The following is a 19412-nucleotide window of genomic DNA, read 5'->3' as shown; positions in this document are numbered from 1 at the left end:
AATAGAGTTTAGTTCAAGTGTCAGCGGCTCAAACCAAACTCCATTCAAATTTTGTATCATTTAATGTTTCCTCATTTTTCAGCTTGAACATTTCACCTCATACTGTCTGTATGTGTTTCTGTGTGTGTGTGCAGCTGGGTTTCTTTTGGCAAACTCGACCCCCCACTGATGATGATGATGATGATGATGATGATGATGAAGAGCAGCAACTGGCTGAGGAGAGTCTAATGACTGAATAACACAAAGTGACATGAGGCTAACCATGACTGTTGTTTTCTTCCTGATATTTTCTGTTTGCTTGAAATAGCTGAATTATAAATAACTCAAACATCTGCAATGAGTGAAGAAGGATTAAAGGAAGGGAAAGGATGGAAGGAAGGATGGAGAGAAGATAAGTGAAAGGAAGGAAGAATCCACTGAAAGAAGGAAAGATTTGTTGTTCTGATGCTGTTAACATTCGTTTGCTTTATCAGGAAAAACCGTTGGATTGTGATTTGATTATTAATTGTTATTCTTATTGATTATTGGACAGCTTTAGTAAACTTGTGCACTGCAACATGTTGTCTGACGCAGTAAGAGGAGTAATGTTGGTGAGAACATCAGTATTACTGTATGTGAGGAGTTGTAGTTACTGACTGTGACCACTGGAGGGCAGCGATGATCGTAGTTTCTCTGTTACAGTCCACATGATGACAATGACGGCAGCAAGCAGCAGGGGAGTCACAATGCAACAGTTAAAGTAGTTTATACAAAATATAATATTAGAATAATAAGCAGATGTGATGAATGCCATGAAGTAAGTTTACAGGGAGAATTCAGAGCCCAGATTTAGGATCAAAGTGCATGAAGAACACCTCGAAGTAACAGAAACTCTGCTGCAACAGGCTGCCAGTCTTAAGGCGCCATCTTCACCATGAAAGAATGGATGATCAGCTGTGTCAGAGGCAGCAGTGAGATCCAACACCATTAAAACTGAAGTTTGCTGTTAATCCCAGTTAGAATAATTCATTGCTTTGAGTTGAGCTCTTTCTGTTCAACGACTCTAAACCTGATTAGATAGTATATGTTCAGTTCATGGTTTCCTGTGGTTATCAACAGTCATTATTACAACTTTAATAACTACACTGAAGTATTTAAGTGTTTAAAAACACATAATTTAATCTGTTCATGTAACTGACATCATGAGGTTCATCTTTTCACCACCAGAGGGAGATAAATCCAGATCAATGAAGAGTCCACTTTGTTCATCAGAGCTTCAACAGCCAAACAGTGAAATGGAAACAGTAACAGGGTGTTTGTTTGTTCCCTCTGAGCATCATGAGAAGGGTTAATGTCTTCAGGCGTCAGCATCTGACTTTAACCGAGTCTGACCGGTCCGACGACATATTTTCACGCTGAAGAGACGAAGGTGTGGCTGTCTGAAAGATCTCATAGTTGGATAAACAATGTTTCCTCTATTTACTGTTAAATGAAACTAGCTGCTGAATTCCAGCTCAAACTAACCTATAAGGCAGATTAGCTGAAAGCTCTCAGCATTACATCATGTAATGATGTGATGCTGATCAGATCAACTCCAGCTGTAACATTAACTAATGAAAATGAATCAGCCTGCTTTCTTTTTGGCCTTTTTTCTCACACTGAAACCAAACTTGACTCTGTTAGTTTCTTCATCTCTTTACTCTTATTTTCTAATGAACATACAGGATGTTTCCCTTTAAATGTTGAAGGTTCAGAGCTGCAGGTGAAATATCTGAACAAAGAAAAGGAAATTGAAAAGTCCTGGAAAGATCTGATCCAGTTTGTAGGAGATAAATCAGCTCCAGTTTACTGTAAATATGAAAAACTGTGGTATTCATGTCTCATCCCATCATCAGCATTACAGCACCCTGTTGGAGCTGATACAGATACACAGGAGAGAGGACTTTAACATTTTATTAGCATCAGTTTTAAACACAGACAGCTGGATCCAGGATGGCTCTGATTGGTCTGCAGACCAGAGAGATGTCACCTTGATGTGTTCACAGTTTGTCACATGATGACAGATGTTTTTAGTCTACCTGGATCAACAATATTTCCTCTATTTACAGTTATTCTGTAACTTTCCTCTATTTCTGGTTAAATTAAACTAGCTGCTGAATTCCAGCTCAAACTAACCTATAAAGCAGATTAGCTGAAAGCTCTCAGCATTACATCACTGCCTTGTGCACACATCTGGTGCATCTGTAGCAGCACTAAAACTACAGAGCTGCTGCACAGAACAGATCCCAGTTTAAAGCCTGGTTTTAATGTTTCTGATGGCGATTCTGGAGAATCTCAGAGAACATTCAGAGAGAACGGCTGAATAAATGTTTTCAGATCAGAGTTTGTTGTTAAGGAACTTGGAGGCGTGTTTTAACATGAACTCCACTGGTCAGACAGGTTCTATCTGTCCCGCCTCCATCACAGGTGGACTCTGCTCTGACTGGTTCCAGGAAGCAGCTCACCTGTGTCTCAGTCTGTCGAGTGGAGAGTCTTCTTCTTCTGCAGCTCTGAACAATCTGTGAGTTTCCTGTTTGTTTCTGCTCTGTAATGTTGGAGAACATGTTCGCTTCTTATTTCAGAACAAACTTTGATCACTTTGTGTTTGAAGACAAATCTACATGATGATCAGATTATTAATTAACTGGATTCAGTCAAAATTATGATCAGCTGATGTTTCTGTTTGTTTTCTTCACAAATAAACTGCTTCATGTTTTTATTTTATTTAAGTTAAATATATTTATCACATTCATGACCAGAAAAACAGCCGTAAAATCTCAAACACCCCTGAGGTGGATCGTACCATTTTCTAACAGGTTTGGTGATTATTATCTTAAAGGAATGTAGAGATGATGATGAAATATAGACAGTATAGTAATATATAGAATATAGTCAGACACATAAGCAGTGCAGAAGGTGCAAGGATGCAGTAAAGTGACGGTACGATGGTAGAAGTTAAAGTGATGGTGCAGAATTCAGCAGGGTCACAGCCTCAGGAAAGAAACTCTTCCTAAGAATCCTTCATCATGAGGTGTGTGCTGGGCTGTAGCTCCATGCCTCCATCTAGTGGACAGGTAGTGTAAGAGCAGCTGATGGCAGCTTCCTCTGCCTCAACACTCCTGTCTGACTGCATTCAGCTGACACTGAAACAGAGAATCAGAGCCAATCCGTGGAGGAGCAGCTGATCTGTTTACAGCACAGATGATGGAAAAGAGGATTTGAGTTGATGTGCAGATGAATGATCTGTGTTTCCTCTGCAGATGAAAGTAGAAAGTGTGTGTGAGCTGATGGGAATTCAGCAGCATGGATCCATCTGACAGAAAGTAAGTCTTCAGTGTTCAAACCAAGCTGACTAACAGTTAATATGATGAATAGTTCTCAGATAAAATAGTTGATATCTGCTTAATTTATTAATATTCATCATGTCCAGCTGTACATAACATGTAATGTAAACATGGGGCATAAAATCTGTAATATAGATTAAAATAAAATTAAAACAAAGTGTTTTCAGTTTTCAGATTTTATTTAATCTCAATTAAATATCTTAAAATTGTCATATTTTTACTTTTTAATCCAGAATTTTACTGACCATGTAAATTTAAACCAAACGTTTATTTTTATTACAATCAAGGTTAAAATCAGATCGGATTAGTCCGTTGAATCGGAGACGCACACTTCAACATGAACCTGAACCTGAACCCAGCTGTGTGTCCATGAAGAGCGACAGGTCAACAGGTCGTGTTATTGACTTTAAATCAGACCAACGTTCACAGTCTCTGAGGTGAGCTGAGTGTAAATGGTGTAACACTGTAAAATGTACCAGAGTCAGTCTGAACAGTTCTTATTCCAACTTGTGTTTAATGTGAGCTCTTATTCACATCATTTCATGTTCACATGTGAAACTGTCAGAGTGGAAAGAATAGAAGTGCAGGAGATTGTTCAGAGGAAGAGGAATGAAAGCCGACTGTAGTAAGAACGAATACATGTGAGTAAATGAGAGGGAGGCAGGTAGAACAGTCAGGCTACAGGGAGCAGTGGTCACAAAGATGCAGGAGTTCAGGTACGTGGGAGCAGCTGTCCAAGGAAGTGTGGAAAAGAGGTGAAGAAGAGAGTACAGGCAGGATGGATAAAAGAGTCAGGAGTGATGTGTGACAAAAGGGTCGCAGCAAAAGTGAATTGCAGCAAAAGTTAATCAAGTTATTATAATAATATATCTGAAAAAACACAAGACAAGACAAAAGAGCAACATAAAACTAGAAAATTTCTGAAGAAATTTTGATGGGTGCCCAACTACTGCCCGTCTTCTGCCACAGACACAGAGAGACTGAGATAGCTGCTAGTTGCCAGATACTTCAAATCCAGTCTTAAATATGAGATTGTGGCTTGTTCTGGTGAAATGTGCCTGCTTTCGACACATAAGGCCCAGTTGATCTGTTCAGAATAATGGAAAACATATGAGTCAGCGACTGGCATGAACCTATTATCACAATCAGGTGCTTATTATCTAATCATTATCCCTGATTATCTAATCAGGGGCTGGCATGAACCTGTTAATCTGTTCTGAATAATGGAAACATATGAGTTAGTGCGCGCTATCGCGCGCATTTGTCTCATCAGGGGCTGGCATGAACCTGTTAATCTGTTCAGAATAATCGAAAACATATGAGTGAATGCGCGCTATCGCGCACATTTGTGTCGTCAGGGGCTGCCATGAAGCTGTTATCACAACTGATGTGTTGAGAGTAATGGAAACATATGAGTTAGTGCGCATTTGTCTCGTCAGCAGCTGGCATGAACCTGTTAATCTGTTCTGAATAATGGAAACATATGAGTTAGTGCGCGCTATCGCGCGCATTTGTCTCATCAGGGGCTGGCATGAACCTGTTAATCTGTTCAGAATAATCGAAAACATATGAGTGAATGCGCGCTATCGCGCACATTTGTGTCGTCAGGGGCTGCCATGAAGCTGTTATCACAACTGATGTGTTGAGAGTAATGGAAACATATGAGTTAGTGCGCATTTGTCTCGTCAGCAGCTGGCATGAACCTGTTAATCTGTTCAGATTAATGGAAATTTATGAGTTAGTCCGCGCTATCGCGCGCATTTGTCTCGTCAGGACCAGGCATGAACCTGTTAATCTGTTCTGAATAATGGAAACATATGAGTTAGTGCGCGCTATCGCGCGCATTTGTCTCGTCAGGACCAGGCATGAACCTGTTAATCTGTTCTGAATAATGGAAACATATGAGTTAGTGCGCGCTATCGTGCGCATTTGTCTCGTCAGTGGCTGGCATGAACCTGTTAATCTGTTCTGAATAATGGAAATTTATGAGTGAGTGCGCGCTATCGCGCGCATTTGTCTCATGAGCAGCTGGCATGAAGCTGTTTAACCATGTTGGCTGCCCTGCTGATGCCCTGCTGCTTCCCTCCTGCCCTGCTCTGCTCTGCTCCTGCCCTAATGCTGCCCTAATGCTACCCTCCTGCTGCCCTCCTGCTACCCTAACGCTGCCCTCCTGCCCTGCTCCTGCCCTAATACTGCCCTAATGCTGCCCTCCTGCTGCCCTAATGCTGCCCTCCTCCTGCCCTCCTGCTTCCCTAATGCTGCCCTCCTGCCTTGCTCCTGCCCTAATGCTGCCCTCCTGCTGCCCTAATGCTGCCCTCCTGCCCTGCTCCTGCCCTAATGCTGCCCTAATGCTGCCCTCCTGCTGCCCTAATGCTGCCGTAATGCTGCCCTCCTGCCCTGCCCTAATGCTGCCCTCCTGCTGCCCTAATGCTGCCCTAATGCTGCCCTCCTCCTGCCCTCCTGCTGCCCTAATGCTGCCCTCCTGCCTTGCTCCTGCCCTAATGCTGCCCTCCTGCTGCCCTCCTCCTGCCCTCCTGCTGCCCTAATGCTGCCCTCCTGCCTTGCTCCTGCCCTCCTGCTGCCCTCCTCCTGCCCTCCTGCTGCCCTAATGCTGCCCTCCTCCTGCCCTGCTCCAGCCCTAATGCTGCCCTCCTGCTGCCCTAATGCTGCCCTCCTGCCCTAATGCTGCCCTCCTCCTGCCCTCCTGCTCCTGCCCTGCGCCAGCCCTAATGCTGCCCTCCTGCTGCCCTAATGCTGCCCTCCTGCTCCTGCCCTCCTGCTCCTGCCCTCCTGCTGCTATGTTTACTCTGCCCTCATCAGCCATCTTGGCTCTGCCCTCATCAGCTGTGATAGAACAGGGCAGCCATCTTGGGTGTGGTCAGCATTAGTTGCTATGGGCAACAGCTGTGCCTGCCAACTGCCAACTGCCAAATCTGCACCTCACTTTGTCCCCTTAAAATCATGGGGTTTTCATATTGAGGCAGAAATCTGGAACAAAACGCTCGCTGTTCGAAAAGTAGAAGTCGTATCCGAATAATTCTTTCACCGTGAGCGCCAGAAGGGACGGGGGAAGCCAGCGGTGTCATTTTTATTCTTCTACCCCCCGTGGCTCCTTTATTATGGCAGTTTTAAAATTACTTTTCCGACTGATTTCAGGGCTCGCCCGTTTTATAATGGGATGGAATGTTCCCTCTCTTCGCTCAGAGGGGATTTGTGAGACATCTGTGAGGCCCAGCTCAATGACAGTCACATTGGGTGAAAGACAACTAAAATACCTACGTTTTGATGTATAATTTATCTAGATCAGGCAGATATTTTAGACGTGAGAGGAATTTGTTCGAGAAATTGTTTTTTAAAGATTTTTAGAGTGACAGTTACAGTGTAACTGACATGACACGACCTCCTCTGGACACCTAAAACGTAAACTGCCGTTGTGTCAAAGCCGTATAAGCTATTAACAAGCCCTTTACCACAGTTAAAGCTGAGTCTTTCCTGTCACACACAAACTTTGAATGATGTGTGTGTGACCTTGAAAGGCTGAGTTCAGAGGCCTCCAAGGGGAGGCAGTTTCGAGCCCCAAACTGCCTCGTTAAGGCCTTCTCCATTCATTTTCCCATTGACAATTTGCCCGCTTTTTCCCATTTATCCGCTATTCCACTCGAGTAATGAGAGAGAAAAATACAAGCACACCTCCCCATCGGCGCGCACGCAGCCATGTGTTTTTTATTTTAGTCGGACCTTCGCTGTGGGACGAGTAGCGCGCTGAAAAACGTGACGGAAGCGGGAGAATAATAAGTATGAGCAATAGTAATATGTGTGCCCTGCCTTTGGCATTGGGCACCCATAATAAAATCACATATTTGGAAGATGATCTAAAAAAAGAGTAAAATATTCAGTATGGGCTATATTATAAAAGAAAATAAGGGAATAAACTGAACATATTTCACACCTTTTAGTCCTAGTAATGCACAGATTGCTCATTTTGTACAGCACAGAGAGAAATAGTTGGTTGTTGAGGATCCTGATGGGCTGAAAGATCTGCGGCAGCGTTCACTGCTGCTCTTTGGGAGCAGCAGTCTGTTGCTGACAGAGCTGACCTGCATCAGTGGTGGTGGTCCGGTCCAGTTCATCGTTGAGGTGAACACCAGGAACCTGCAGTCCTCCCCAGTGTCAGTGTATATTCTTCAGGTTTTATCAGTCAGTGCCAGGTCCTTGTATGCAGGTTGTTTCTGCTCACCTGTGTAATTCCTTCCTCTGTATTTTTCTTGTGATCAGCCGCTTCGTCCCTCTTTGGTTCTCTTTTAGTTTATTTGCAGTTTTTAGCTCCTGCCTTGGCAGCACTTTAAATTGAGTTGTTTCAGTCAACCTTTTTGCCAGCCCTCGCCTCCTTCCTGGTAACTTTTAGGTCCTCAACCTCCCGCTCCACCACCACTTCTGACAATAACCAGTTTTCAGATGAATTATTTCAGACTTGGATCAGTTCTTGATGTCTCTGATGAGATTAATCAGCTGCATCATGTGTGTAAAGTGATGTTTACTTTAGTCTTTCTGCTCTTTATTAAAACAAAGTTAAGTTTTCAGTTGATTTATTTAAAACTTAATTTTATTGATATATCAGTGATTGATCTGAGTAATCTGGTGCATTAAGTCAGTAATGTTAACTTTTTTTTAATTTATTAAAATTTAATCTCACAGCTTAATATCTTAAAACCAAAACTGTCACATTTTTACTTTTTAATCCAAACTGAATTTTACTGAACATGTCAATTTAAATTAAACAAGTGTTTTTTTTCCTATCAGAAGCTTTCAGAGACCTGAACCTGAACCCAGCTGTGTGTCCATGAAGAGCGACAGGTCAACAGGTCGTGTTATTGACTTTAAATCAGACCAACGTTCACAGTCTCTGAGGTGAGCTGAGTGTAAATGGTGTAACACTGTAAAATGTACCAGAGTCAGTCTGAACAGTTCTTATTCCAACTTGTGTTTAATGTGAGCTCTTATTCACATCATTTCATGTTCACATGTGAAACTGTCAGAGTGGAAAGTATGGATGTTAAAACAGGTCTCTTTCAGTGAGTAAAATATTAATAATGATATTTATTATATAGGAGCTGTTTCTAAAATAAATGTTCTGAACAATGTCAGCTGCTTTACAAACAGTCTAACATGAACAAAGTCACATGGATCAATAATAACTTTGATGGTAAATGTCCCTCAATGCTCACATTGGCGATGACAGTGAGACCTGGACGGGTGTGATTGGGAGGAACGGCCCCCGCGATCTGAATCAGAGTGGTGTTATGTTGTTGGACTTCTGTGCCAGTCATGGACTGTCCATAACGAACACCATGTTCAGGCATTAGGGTGTCCATATGTGCACTTGGCACCAGGACACCCTTGGCCGCAGTTTGATGATCGACTTTGTGGTTGTATCGTCGGACTTGCGGCCGTATGTCCTGGACACTCAGGTGAAGAGAGGGGCGGAGCTGTCAACTGATCACCACCTGGTGGTGAATTGGCTCCGCTGGTGGGGGAGGATGCCGATCAGACCTGGAAGGCCCAAACGTATTGTGAGGAACTGCTGGGAACGTTTGTCAGAATCCCCCGTCAAGAGGAGCTTTAACTCTCTTAATACTGTGTATGGTGGGGACGGAGCTTTGCTGACCTCAACTAGGGACGTTGTGAGTCGGTGGGGGGAGGACCTCCTCAATTCTACCGACACACGCTCGGAGGAGGCAGAGTCGGAGAGCTCGGACACAGACCCTCCCATTTCTGGGGTTCGGCGGGCCCCAGGGGTGGATGAGGTCCGTCCTGAGTTTCTCAGGGCTCTGGATGTTGCAGGACTGTCTTGGCTGACACGCCTCTGCAGCATCGCGTGGACATTGGGGACAGTGCCTCTGGACTGGCAGATCGGGTGGTGGTCCCCCTCTTTAAAAAGGGGGGCCGGAGTGTGTGTTCCAACTACAGGGGTATCACACTCCTCAGCCTCCCTGGTAAGGTCTATTCGGGGGTACTGGAGAGGAGGATCCGTCGGATAGTCGAATCTCGGATTCAGGAGATGCAGTGTGGTTTTCATCCTGGCCGTGGAACAGTGGACCAGCTCTATACCCTCGGCAGGATCCTGGAGGGTGCATGGGAGTTCGATGTGTTTGGGGGACTTGGAGAAAGCGTTCGACCGTGTCCCTCGGGAAGTTCTGTGGGGGGGGGCGTCGGGAATATGGAGTGACCCCTTGATAGGGTCCGTTCTGTCTCTGTATGACCGGTGTCAAAGTTTGGTCCGCATTGCCAGCAGTAAGTCGGATACGTTTCCAGTGAAGGTTGGACTCCGCCAGGGCTGCCCTTTGTCGCCGTTTCTGTTCCTAACTTTTATGGACAGAATTTCTAGGCGCAGCCAGGGCGTTGAGGGTGTCTGATTTGGCGACCTCAGAATCGGGTCTCTGCTTTTTGCGGATGATGCGGTTCTGTTAGCGTCATCGGGCTATGACCTTCAGCTCTCACTGGAGCGGTTTGCAGCCGAGTGTGAAGAGGCTGGGGTGAGATTCAGCACCTCCAAGTCCGAGACTATGGTTCTCAGCCAGAAAAGGGTGGAATGCTCTCTCCAGGTCGGGAATGAGATCCTTCCCCAAGTGGAGGAGTTCAAGTATCTCGGGGTCTCATTCACAGTGAGGGACGAATGGAACGTGAGATTGATGGGCGGATCTGTGCAGCGTCTACTGCTGAGCCAGAAGGCGAAGCTCTCTCTTTACTGGTCAATCTACGTTCCCATCCTCACCTATGGTCACGAGTTGTGGGTAGTGACCGAAAGAACGAGATCGTGAATACAAGCAGCCGAAATGGGTTTACTCTGCAGGGTGTCTGGGCCTCCCTTAGAGATAGTCATCCGGGAGGGGCTCGGAGTAGAACCGCTGCTCCTCCGCATTGAGAGGAGTCAGATGAGGTGGCATCTGGTTAGGATGCCCCCTGGACGCCTCCCTGGTGAGGTGTTCCGGGCACGTCCCACTGGGAGGAGACACCGGGGAAGACCCAGGACACGTTGGAGAGACTATGTCTCTCGGCTGGCCTGGGAACGCCTCGGGGTCCCCCCGGAAGAGTTGGAGGAAGTGGCCGGGGACAGGGACGTCTGGGTTTCTCTGCTAAAGCTGCTGCCCCCACGACCTGACCCCCGGATAAGCGGTAGATGATGGATGGATGGATGGTAAAATGTCTGAACAGAGGTTTTCACAAAGAAGAAAGTTTGAAACCCAAAAACATGACAATAATAATACCAATAAACTCCTGAGCCCATGTGGCTGTATTGATCATGGTGGCCTGACAGTTTCTCATGCAGTGCTGCCTGAGGGCTCTGAGCTCATCCAACAGTGGTTTCTGTCCTTGGCCTTTCCACACTGAGATTTCTCCAGACTCCCTGAATCTGTTCACAATATCCTGCTCTGTAGATGCTGAAAGACCAAAGTTCTTTACCATCTGACTCTGAGAAATATTTCCTGAACTTATTGATGATTCTCTGATGGAGTTTGGCACAAAGTGGTGAGCCACGACCCATCCTTGTTGGAGAGACTGAACCTTTGGTGGAAGCTGCTTTTATACCCAATCCTGACACCCTCACCTGTCAGCAGGTAACCTGCTGGTTGGAGAAGCTTCCAGAACGCTGTTACTGTAGATTCTATAAACTTTCTGTCTTTCTTTGACTCTAGAACAACTTTTACTGAGTGATGCTGCATCAGATTCTACATTTGCTTCTGTTTTCTAAATACAAAGAAGTTGGTCAGTGAAGACTCTGAAAATCATTTCTTTGGACTTGTTTCTGTTCAATAAATCTGGAAACCAATGAACTGATTCCAGATTGAAGCTCTTGTTGTATTTCAGAAACTGCAGATACAATCCAACCAACACATCAGCTCGACTCCTCACAAACACACAAATCTTCTGTCTGTTCACACAGTTCTGTGTCCCTTCCTCCTCAAACTGCTTCATCTGACATCAGCTTCCTCCCACTGTTAGAGACACACTGAGCTCTTATCTTCTGGAACACAGATGCTGCTGATGTAGTTAATCAGCTGCTTTATGGCTGCGTTCACTGTTCACATCCACACATCCCTTCATGGACCTTTACCTTGTGTTTTTCTCTGTGTGGACAGACACAATGTGAGCTCATTCTTCATGATTCCTCCACAGAGTGGACCAGCAGAGCTCAGAGGTTCCCAGTGGTCAGTCTGCCCAGCAGCATCAGACACAGCTGGACTCCATATTTATGGTCTGTACATGTACAACAACTACTTTTCCATCTATTGTGTTCACAGTCATCTCCAGGCTGCACTTTGCAGACCAGCGGATTGTCAGTGTGTCCAACATGGATCTGATGTTTGGCTCCATGATTTCAGTCTGATTGGCTCATTCATATAGTATTCTGTTCCAGCTGCTGGAGGACAACATGCTCACTTTTGTGAAGGAGGAGCTGAAGAAGATCCAGAAGGTTCTGAGTCCAGATTACCCAGAATGCTTAGAGAGTCAGAGGGAGGGTGAGGATGAAGAGCAGAGGAGAAGCAGAGAGGCATTAGTGAAGATCGCAGTTCACTTCCTGAGGAGAATGAAGCAGGAGGAGCTGGCTGAGCGTCTGCAGAGCAGTAAGAGGATTTCTCTAAAGATTTAACCTGCTGGATAAATGACACATTTACTGATGTCTCAGCTCACAGAACAACACATGTTCAAATACTCATTCTTTACAGGGTTGAAATGTCTGTTTACTGATGTTATTTCTTGTCTTCATTCAGAACTTCTTGCTGCAGTTTGTGTACGTAAAGTTAAATCTGCTCTGAAGAAGAAGTTCCAGTGTGTGTTTGAGGGGATTCCTAAAGCAGGAAACCCAACCCTTCTGAATCAGATCTACACAGAGCTCTACATCACAGAGGGAGGGACTGGAGAGGTCAATGATGAACATGAGGTCAGACAGATTGAAGAAGCATCCAGGAAAGCAGACAGAGCAGAAACATCCATCAGACAAGAAGACATCTTTAAACTCCCACCTGGAAGAGATGAACCAATCAGAGCAGTGATGACAAAGGGAGTGGCTGGCATTGGAAAAACAGTCTTAACACAGAAGTTCACTCTGGACTGGGCTGAAGGCAAAGCCAACCAGGACATCCAGCTCATGTTTCCATTCACTTTCAGAGAGCTGAATGTGCTGAAAGAGAAAAAGTTCAGCTTGGTGGAACTTGTTCATCACTTCTTTACTGAAACCAAAGAAGCAGGAATCTGCAGCTTTGAACAGTTCCAGGTTGTGTTCATCTTTGACGGTCTGGATGAGTGTCGACTTCCTCTGGACTTCCACAGCAAGGAGCCCCTGACTGATACTACAGAGTCCACCTCAGTGGATGTGCTGCTGACAAACCTCATCAAGGGGAACCTGCTTCCCTCTGCTCGCCTCTGGATAACCACACGGCCTGCAGCAGCCAATCAGATCCCTCCTGGCTGTGTTGGCATGGTGACAGAGGTCAGAGGGTTCACTGACCCACAGAAGAAGGAGTACTTCAGGAAGAGATTCAGAGATGAGGAGCAGGCCAGCAGCATCATCTCCCACATCCAGACATCACGAAGCCTCCACATCATGTGCCACATCCCAGTCTTCTGCTGGATCACTGCTACAGTTCTGGAGGATGTGTTGGAAACCAGAGAGGGGGGAGAGCTGCCCAAGACCCTGACTGAGATGTACATCCACTTCCTGGTGGTTCAGGCCAAAGTGAAGAAGGTCAAGTATGATGGAGGAGCTGAGACAGATCCACACTGGAGTCCAGAGAGCAGGAAGGTGATTGAGTCTCTGGGAAAACTGGCTTTTGAGCAGCTGCAGAAAGGAAACCTGATCTTTTATGAATCAGACCTGACAGAGTGTGGCATCGATATCTCAGCAGCCTCAGTGTGCTCAGGAGTGTTCACACAAATCTTTAAAGAGGAGAGAGGGCTGTACCAGGAGAAGGTGTTCTGCTTCGTTCATCTGAGTGTTCAGGAGTTTCTGGCTGCTCTTCATGTCCATCTGACCTTCATCAAGTCTGGAGTCAACCTGATGGAAGAACAACAAACAAACTCTGTGTGGTTAAAAATATTTAACAAACCTAATCTAAAATATCTCCATCAGAGTTCTGTGGACAAGGCCTTACAGAGTCCAAATGGACACCTGGACCTGTTCCTCCGCTTCCTCCTGGGTCTTTCCCTGCGGACCAATCAGAGGCTCCTACGAGGCCTGCTGACACAGACAGGAAGTAGCTCACATACCAATCAGGAAACAGTTGATTACATCAAGGAGAAGATCAGTGAGAATCTCTCTGTAGAGAGAAGCATCAATCTGTTCCACTGTCTGAATGAACTGAAGGATCGTTCTCTGGTGGAGGAGATCCAACAGGCCCTGAGTTCAGGACGTCTCTCCACAGATGAACTGTCTCCTGCTCAGTGGTCAGCTCTGGGCTTCATCTTACTGTCATCAGGAAAACATCTGGATGTGTTTGACCTGAAGAAATACTCTGCTTCAGAGGAGGCTCTTCTGAGGCTGCTGCCAGTGGTCAAAGCCTCCAACAAAGCTGTGTAAGTGCAGAGATAAATATCTTTTAAATACGCTGCTTACTTGTTAAAAGGAGAAAAAATAACAGTTATTTCTCAGTTAATCTTTTAATTATTTTATAATTCATTATTTATTTACTTGCATATTTAGATTTTGAGGAATGTGTATGAATATACTCCTGAAGTTTATCAGAGAGAAAGTCACAGATTTATCTCATTATTCCCTCCCCAGGCTGAATGGCTGTAACCTCTCAGAGAGAAGCTGTGCAGCTCTGTCCTCAGCTCTCAGCTCCCAGTCCTCCAGTCTGACAGAACTGGACCTGAGTAACAACCACCTGCAGGATTCAGGGGTGAAGGAGCTGTCTGTTGGACTGCAGAGTCCAAACTGTAACCTGGAAGCTCTCAGGTCAGGATTAATTCAGCTGTTCAACTGCTAATCATTTTAATTCTGCTTTACAGTCATGGATGAACAGCTGACCTGTTCAGGATGGTGTCTACTGTCGGTGTCTTTTCTCTCAGAATCTGCCATTTGTGTTGTTTTCTGCAGCCTGTCGGGCTGTCTGATCACAGAGGAAGGCTGTGCTTCTCTGATCTCAGCTCTGACCTCCAACCCCTCCCATCTGAGAGAGCTGGACCTGAGCTACAACCATCCAGGAGACTCAGGAGTGAAGCAGCTATCAGCTGGACTGGAGGATCCACAGTGGAGGCTGGACACTCTCAGGTATGGAGAGGTCTGCTGCAGCATCACACAATGTTCTTCAGACCGTGCGTACAGATGTTTTCAGTGTAATTTAAGTCTGATCCGAAGTGGAGATGAAACTTCTGAAACATCCCATACTGTCCACGTACTTTCACAACTTATTTCCATAGCTTCAGACACAGTCCGCTCCTTTTCCTTTCACCGGCTCATGAGCTGGTTAGAAGTGATGAGGAGCAGCGAGGGAGGAGCAAACCTCTGTCAGGAGGAGGAGGAAATGTCTGCCAGCATTAGCCGGTGTCCCCTTAAAACAGCGTTGATCTATCAGAATGATGGAGGTTTATCAGGTCATTTCTGAGATAAATGGGCCACAAAGAAAACATACATACCAGAAATCATCTGCTGGTTAATGCACAGCCTGTAAGGAAACATATTCAGAAGATTCAGAGACTTTATTCATCCAGTTAAAGGGATATTTCTGTGTTTTTCAAGTGTGGCTGTGTGAAGGACTCATGAGCAGTCAGCATCTTCCTCAGTGTAGAACAATGTGTGTGGGAGAGCCATGTAATGTCCATGTTTGCATGCTGAAAGAGACTGTGCTGCTCTGACCCTCCTCCTCCTTTCAGGGTGGAGCCTGCTGGAGAACGATGGCTGACACCAGGTCTGAGGAAGTGTAAGTGTGTTCTTCATCTGATTCATGACATCCAGCCATCTTCACACTGTCACATCACTCACTGATCAAAGTGAACAGATCAATAACTGCAGCTGGATTGTGTTTGTTCTCTCCATCAGATTCCTGTCGACTCACCATCGACACAAACACAGTGAACAGAGGACTGAAACTGTCTGACAACAACAGGAAGGTGACATATGTGGAGGAGGATCAGTCATATCCTGATCATCCAGACAGATTTGATGGCTGGTCTCAGCTGCTGTGTAGAAATGTTCTGACTGGTCGCTGTTACTGGGAGGTCGAGTGGAGCGGAGAGGTTGATATAGCAGTGAGTTACAGAAGAATCAGCAGGAGAGGAGACAGAGACTGTGTGTTTGGATGCAATGATCAGTCCTGGAGTCTGTTCTGCTCTGATCGTTCTGGTTACTCTATCTGGCACAATAACAGAGAAACATCCATCCCCTCCTCCTCTAACAGAGTAGCAGTGTATGTGGACCGTCCTGCTGGCACTCTGTCCTTCTACAGAGTCTCCTCTGACACACTGATCCACCTCCACACCTTCAACACCACATTCACCGAAGAACCTCTGCATCCTGGGTTTACAGTCTGGTTCTGTTCATCTGGTTCCTCAGTGTCTCTGTGTTGAGCATAAATAGTTTCCTCCTGTCAGAGAATCACTGTTGAACAGATAGTTCAGTCTGTACATGTCTGTCTCTTTCACTCAGAAACACATTTTCAGATTCATGGATTCAGTCAGTTTCTGGTTGAAACTCTTCTGAATGATTCCTTGGAAACTTCTTCCTCTTCCAGTCCTTTAAAGATGGAAGCTGCCATTCTTCCAGGATGTTGTTTTTCTGTGTTTCCAGTCAAAGCTTCACACTGAATATCAGTATGTTGTGTTTCTCTGCAGCTCACTTCAGCTGAGACCATTCAGTTGCTGTCAGCTGCAGTTAGTTTGCTGCACATGTGATAAACTGTGACATCAGAGAGGAATCACTGAGCTGCAATCAGCCGAGATGAATTTCCAACCTGCTGACAGATCTTCACTGGTTCTGCTGCAATGAGCAGAAGTTTGCTGAGCAGCCAGGGTTCATCCTGATGATGTGCAGTTATACTCTTATTATATTATCACTTCCACATAGCTCTGATGGTGGAGTTTATCTGACTTTGATTCTCCAATCAGCCCAGAGGTTGAAGTCCTGTTGGTCAGATGGCCCTGCTCTTGGTGAAGGCTTTAATTAGGTTTAATTAGTTTCCAATGTTATTGGGCATTTGACCACACTGTGTGATTAAATATCCGAGCATCTGAATGAGGGGAATAGCCTTGGACCCTCCCACCGCTCTATAGTGGCTTTGTAGAACAGCTGCAAGACTCCAAGACTCTGTTGGGTTGCCCTTTGGTGGCAAGGGAGGCCAAAGCTTCCCCAAGAGCCCCCCCGAGCCTCTGTAGCATGGTGAAAGAGCTGTTCCATCTGGTCAATCTGCACCAGCTTCAGTACCGCCATCTCCACACGTGTTTGGACTGCACTGAGCTTTTTCTTGTCAGTAGTGCTAGATTTGAAGTAACTCACCACCTTGATGGCCTGGGTTCAGATTGCCTCCACTTTGGGGCTTATGCTAAATATTTCTTCAACACCAGGTGGAGAAGATGAGCAAAACAATAAATGTGTCTAATATCCAGCTGGTTGAGACCTGCAGCAATGCTGTGGCCCCATCTGTGGTCACAGCAGGGACCCCGTCTGTAATGCACCTCTCAGGTGCCTCTAGTTGCATCAACTGAGTTGCTGCTGTGTGTGACACAGATGACCTTTGAACTCCTTAAAGGACAGTGTTAAATTCTAATTTGTCCAACAACGAATGGACTGTAACAGCAAAGCACACATCCATAATGATTGAAGGTCCACATATCTGCAGTGAGACTAACTGTTAGGGTCTGTTTCTTCCTGGTCTTTTCATAACATACGTCCACCGTGGGCTTCAAGGCTTTTCTACCCCGAAGGGTATAAGAATGATATAAGTGGGGTCAAGGATGCTTAAACCTTCTAAAGCCCCCATCTTCAACCACAGAAAATGGCTGGCCATCCTTCACTATAGTTTCAACACTTTCCATTAAAAGTTACTGTCCTGGTCTGTGAGTTTTTGACTTTAGGTTTCTTTGACTGATTCTTCATTTGATTCAGTTCTCTGCCTTAGTTCAGCTCCTTTTGTGTCTTTAATATCTTTTCTGCTTTAACTCCTCTGGACTCTGTCTTTGCTGTTAGTGAGTCTCTAAGTTTATTTCTCATGCTGTTTCCTGCCATTGTCCCTAGATGTCCTCAGTTGCCTTCTTTCACCATGTTACCGCCTGCTCCTTGTGATCATTACTCACCTGCATCCATCCATCCAATCATCCCTCCCAGTATATCTGCTCCTGGGTTTTTGTTCTATCCAGGTCCTTGGTTACCCTGCCTTAGCTTGCTGCTGTAGCAGCCTTTGTCATTCAGTCCTGTGTCTGAGCTTCTGCTCTGTTTCCATTAAAATGTAATAAATAAGATGGTTAAAGGCCTTTCTAAACCCTTCCTTTGTTAAATCATGTTGTTGGGGAATGTGCTCGTTTTCATTACTGTGGTGTAACAGGTCACATGACCTGTGGCATTATGGGTCAGATCCAACATGGACGCTGAGGAAGGAAACACGTCTCCAACGTGATCTGATTCTGCACGAGGTCCACAACACTGTAAATGTCCACGATTGTTTTCTGCTGTTACAGTGTTCACGATGTTTCTTTCTTGGACGATTTCACACTAAATTCATTTGATTAATTCTGAGTATGTGATGCTGACGTGTTTTTCGGGCTGTTACGATGGTGGAAACTAGCATGAGGCTGACAAAGAGATGAAAGATGCATTCATTCAGCCTGATTGTCTTATTTTTGTAGTTTTCACGATGCCCTCTGAAGAGAGAAGAGAGACTAAATAAAGCTTTAATAAAGACACCTGGATGATGTTTCATTGGACCTGTGCAGCTACAGTTACCTTTGATCATGTGTTTAATATGTTGTTACCTGACATCATTGTAAATGAGGGCAAGCCCTCAATGACTTTCTGAACAGCTAATAAATTTATATTATTGGGTGTTTTATGCATTTAATGTCAGTCACACACACACTGAGCTGCTTTGCCTGGCTGCAGGGACTGGTTGCTGACAGCAGGCTGGATGCTGCTTTTGGTCTTTGCTCCATTTCTTCCAACAAAGATCTGGAATACTGATGGGTCTGACCACAGTACACGTTTCCACCGTGTGACGGTCCATCCCAGATGCCTCCGAGCCCAGAGAAGTGGACGACGCCTCTGGACGAGGTTAACATCAGTAATTTATAATAACTATAGTAATAACTTGATTAATACTCATAAAAGTAACGCCATGTATAAGCCGAATGTCAAATCGTGAGACAAACATTAGTGGATTTAATCTTCCGTCCTCTCGGCACGTTATCCAAGTTGTTTTTCAACTTCCTTGTAACGTAGCCGTTTTGGTAATGGAAGTTCTGCCTGTAATACCGTTGCTGTACATACCAGCATTGTGTGGCGACGCTGGGGATATAAGTGATTAGTGACAGAATCAGAAGACCAATAGTAACTTATTCATTTGTTTATTTGCCGTATAAACTCTGCCGATTTCTCGGGAAAAACCTTAAAATGTGAACGAATTGTTTTTGCATTTATTGTCCGTCAGTGTAATAGTAATTCGTCGGCTATCTGTGGCTTGTTCCTCCCCCCTGATAATGGAGCCTGGTTATGTGTGTCACGCTGCGTGGTGCGAGAGGGAGGACCCAAATGCGGACTTTAAAAAAAACAAACAGATTTATTCACAAAACAAAAAGCACAAGGCAAGAGCCAAGGACGCGGCTGAGCCGGATAAAAATACTAATACTGCAGAAAAACTAAAGAAGACCGTGGCTATGGATAAATAAACAAGACTATGAAAAAAAAAGAAACGAGACTTAACTTTGAGGCAAAACCAGACCTGAAAACCGTGGACGTGAATCATGAAAGGTAAGGTGAGGATTTCGCGATGACTGTGAGTGAACCTGGAAACTTAATACTGGGGAAGGTGATTGGTGACGAGGCGCAGCTGTGAAACAGAAAACAGG

General features: G+C 45.1%; 1 protein-coding gene and 1 long non-coding RNA gene across 2 annotated transcripts in view; both read left to right on the top strand.

Moving 5' to 3' along the window:
• The window catches only part of LOC140280020 (uncharacterized), a 156806-nt gene that overhangs the window by 17091 nt on the left and 120303 nt on the right, over positions 1 to 19412 (top strand). Inside the window, exon 2 of the long non-coding RNA XR_011909379.1 lies at positions 3234 to 3291. This is a non-coding gene — a long non-coding RNA (uncharacterized lncRNA). The remainder of the gene's footprint in view (positions 1 to 3233; positions 3292 to 19412) is intronic.
• On the top strand, positions 11995 to 19108 carry LOC140280253 (NLR family CARD domain-containing protein 3-like). Its single transcript, XM_072375554.1, has 8 exons — positions 11995 to 13934; positions 14143 to 14316; positions 14458 to 14631; positions 15234 to 15280; positions 15400 to 15889; positions 16629 to 16821; positions 16920 to 17021; positions 18995 to 19108. Exons 1-8 carry the CDS (start codon positions 12025 to 12027, stop codon positions 19106 to 19108), a joined length of 3204 nt encoding a protein of 1067 aa, XP_072231655.1. The 5' UTR covers positions 11995 to 12024.

The sequence above is a fragment of the Leuresthes tenuis genome, unplaced genomic scaffold (assembly GCF_036924035.1).
Source record: "Leuresthes tenuis unplaced genomic scaffold, fLeuTen1.0.hap1 SCAF_21, whole genome shotgun sequence".
NCBI classification, from domain to species: domain Eukaryota; kingdom Metazoa; phylum Chordata; class Actinopteri; order Atheriniformes; family Atherinopsidae; genus Leuresthes; species Leuresthes tenuis.
This window is presented reverse-complemented; position numbering and strand designations above follow the sequence as displayed.

Coding starts and splice junctions, on each gene's coding strand:
- LOC140280253 (XM_072375554.1), top strand. CDS start 12,025: ATGACACATTTACTGATGTCTCAGCTCACAGAACAACACATGTTCAAA. Junction 14,317..14,457: donor TGTAACCTGGAAGCTCTCAG/GTCAGGATTAAT, acceptor TGTTTTCTGCAG/CCTGTCGGGCTGTCTGATCA. Junction 16,822..16,919: donor ACTGCACTGAGCTTTTTCTT/GTCAGTAGTGCT, acceptor CTTCAACACCAG/GTGGAGAAGATGAGCAAAAC.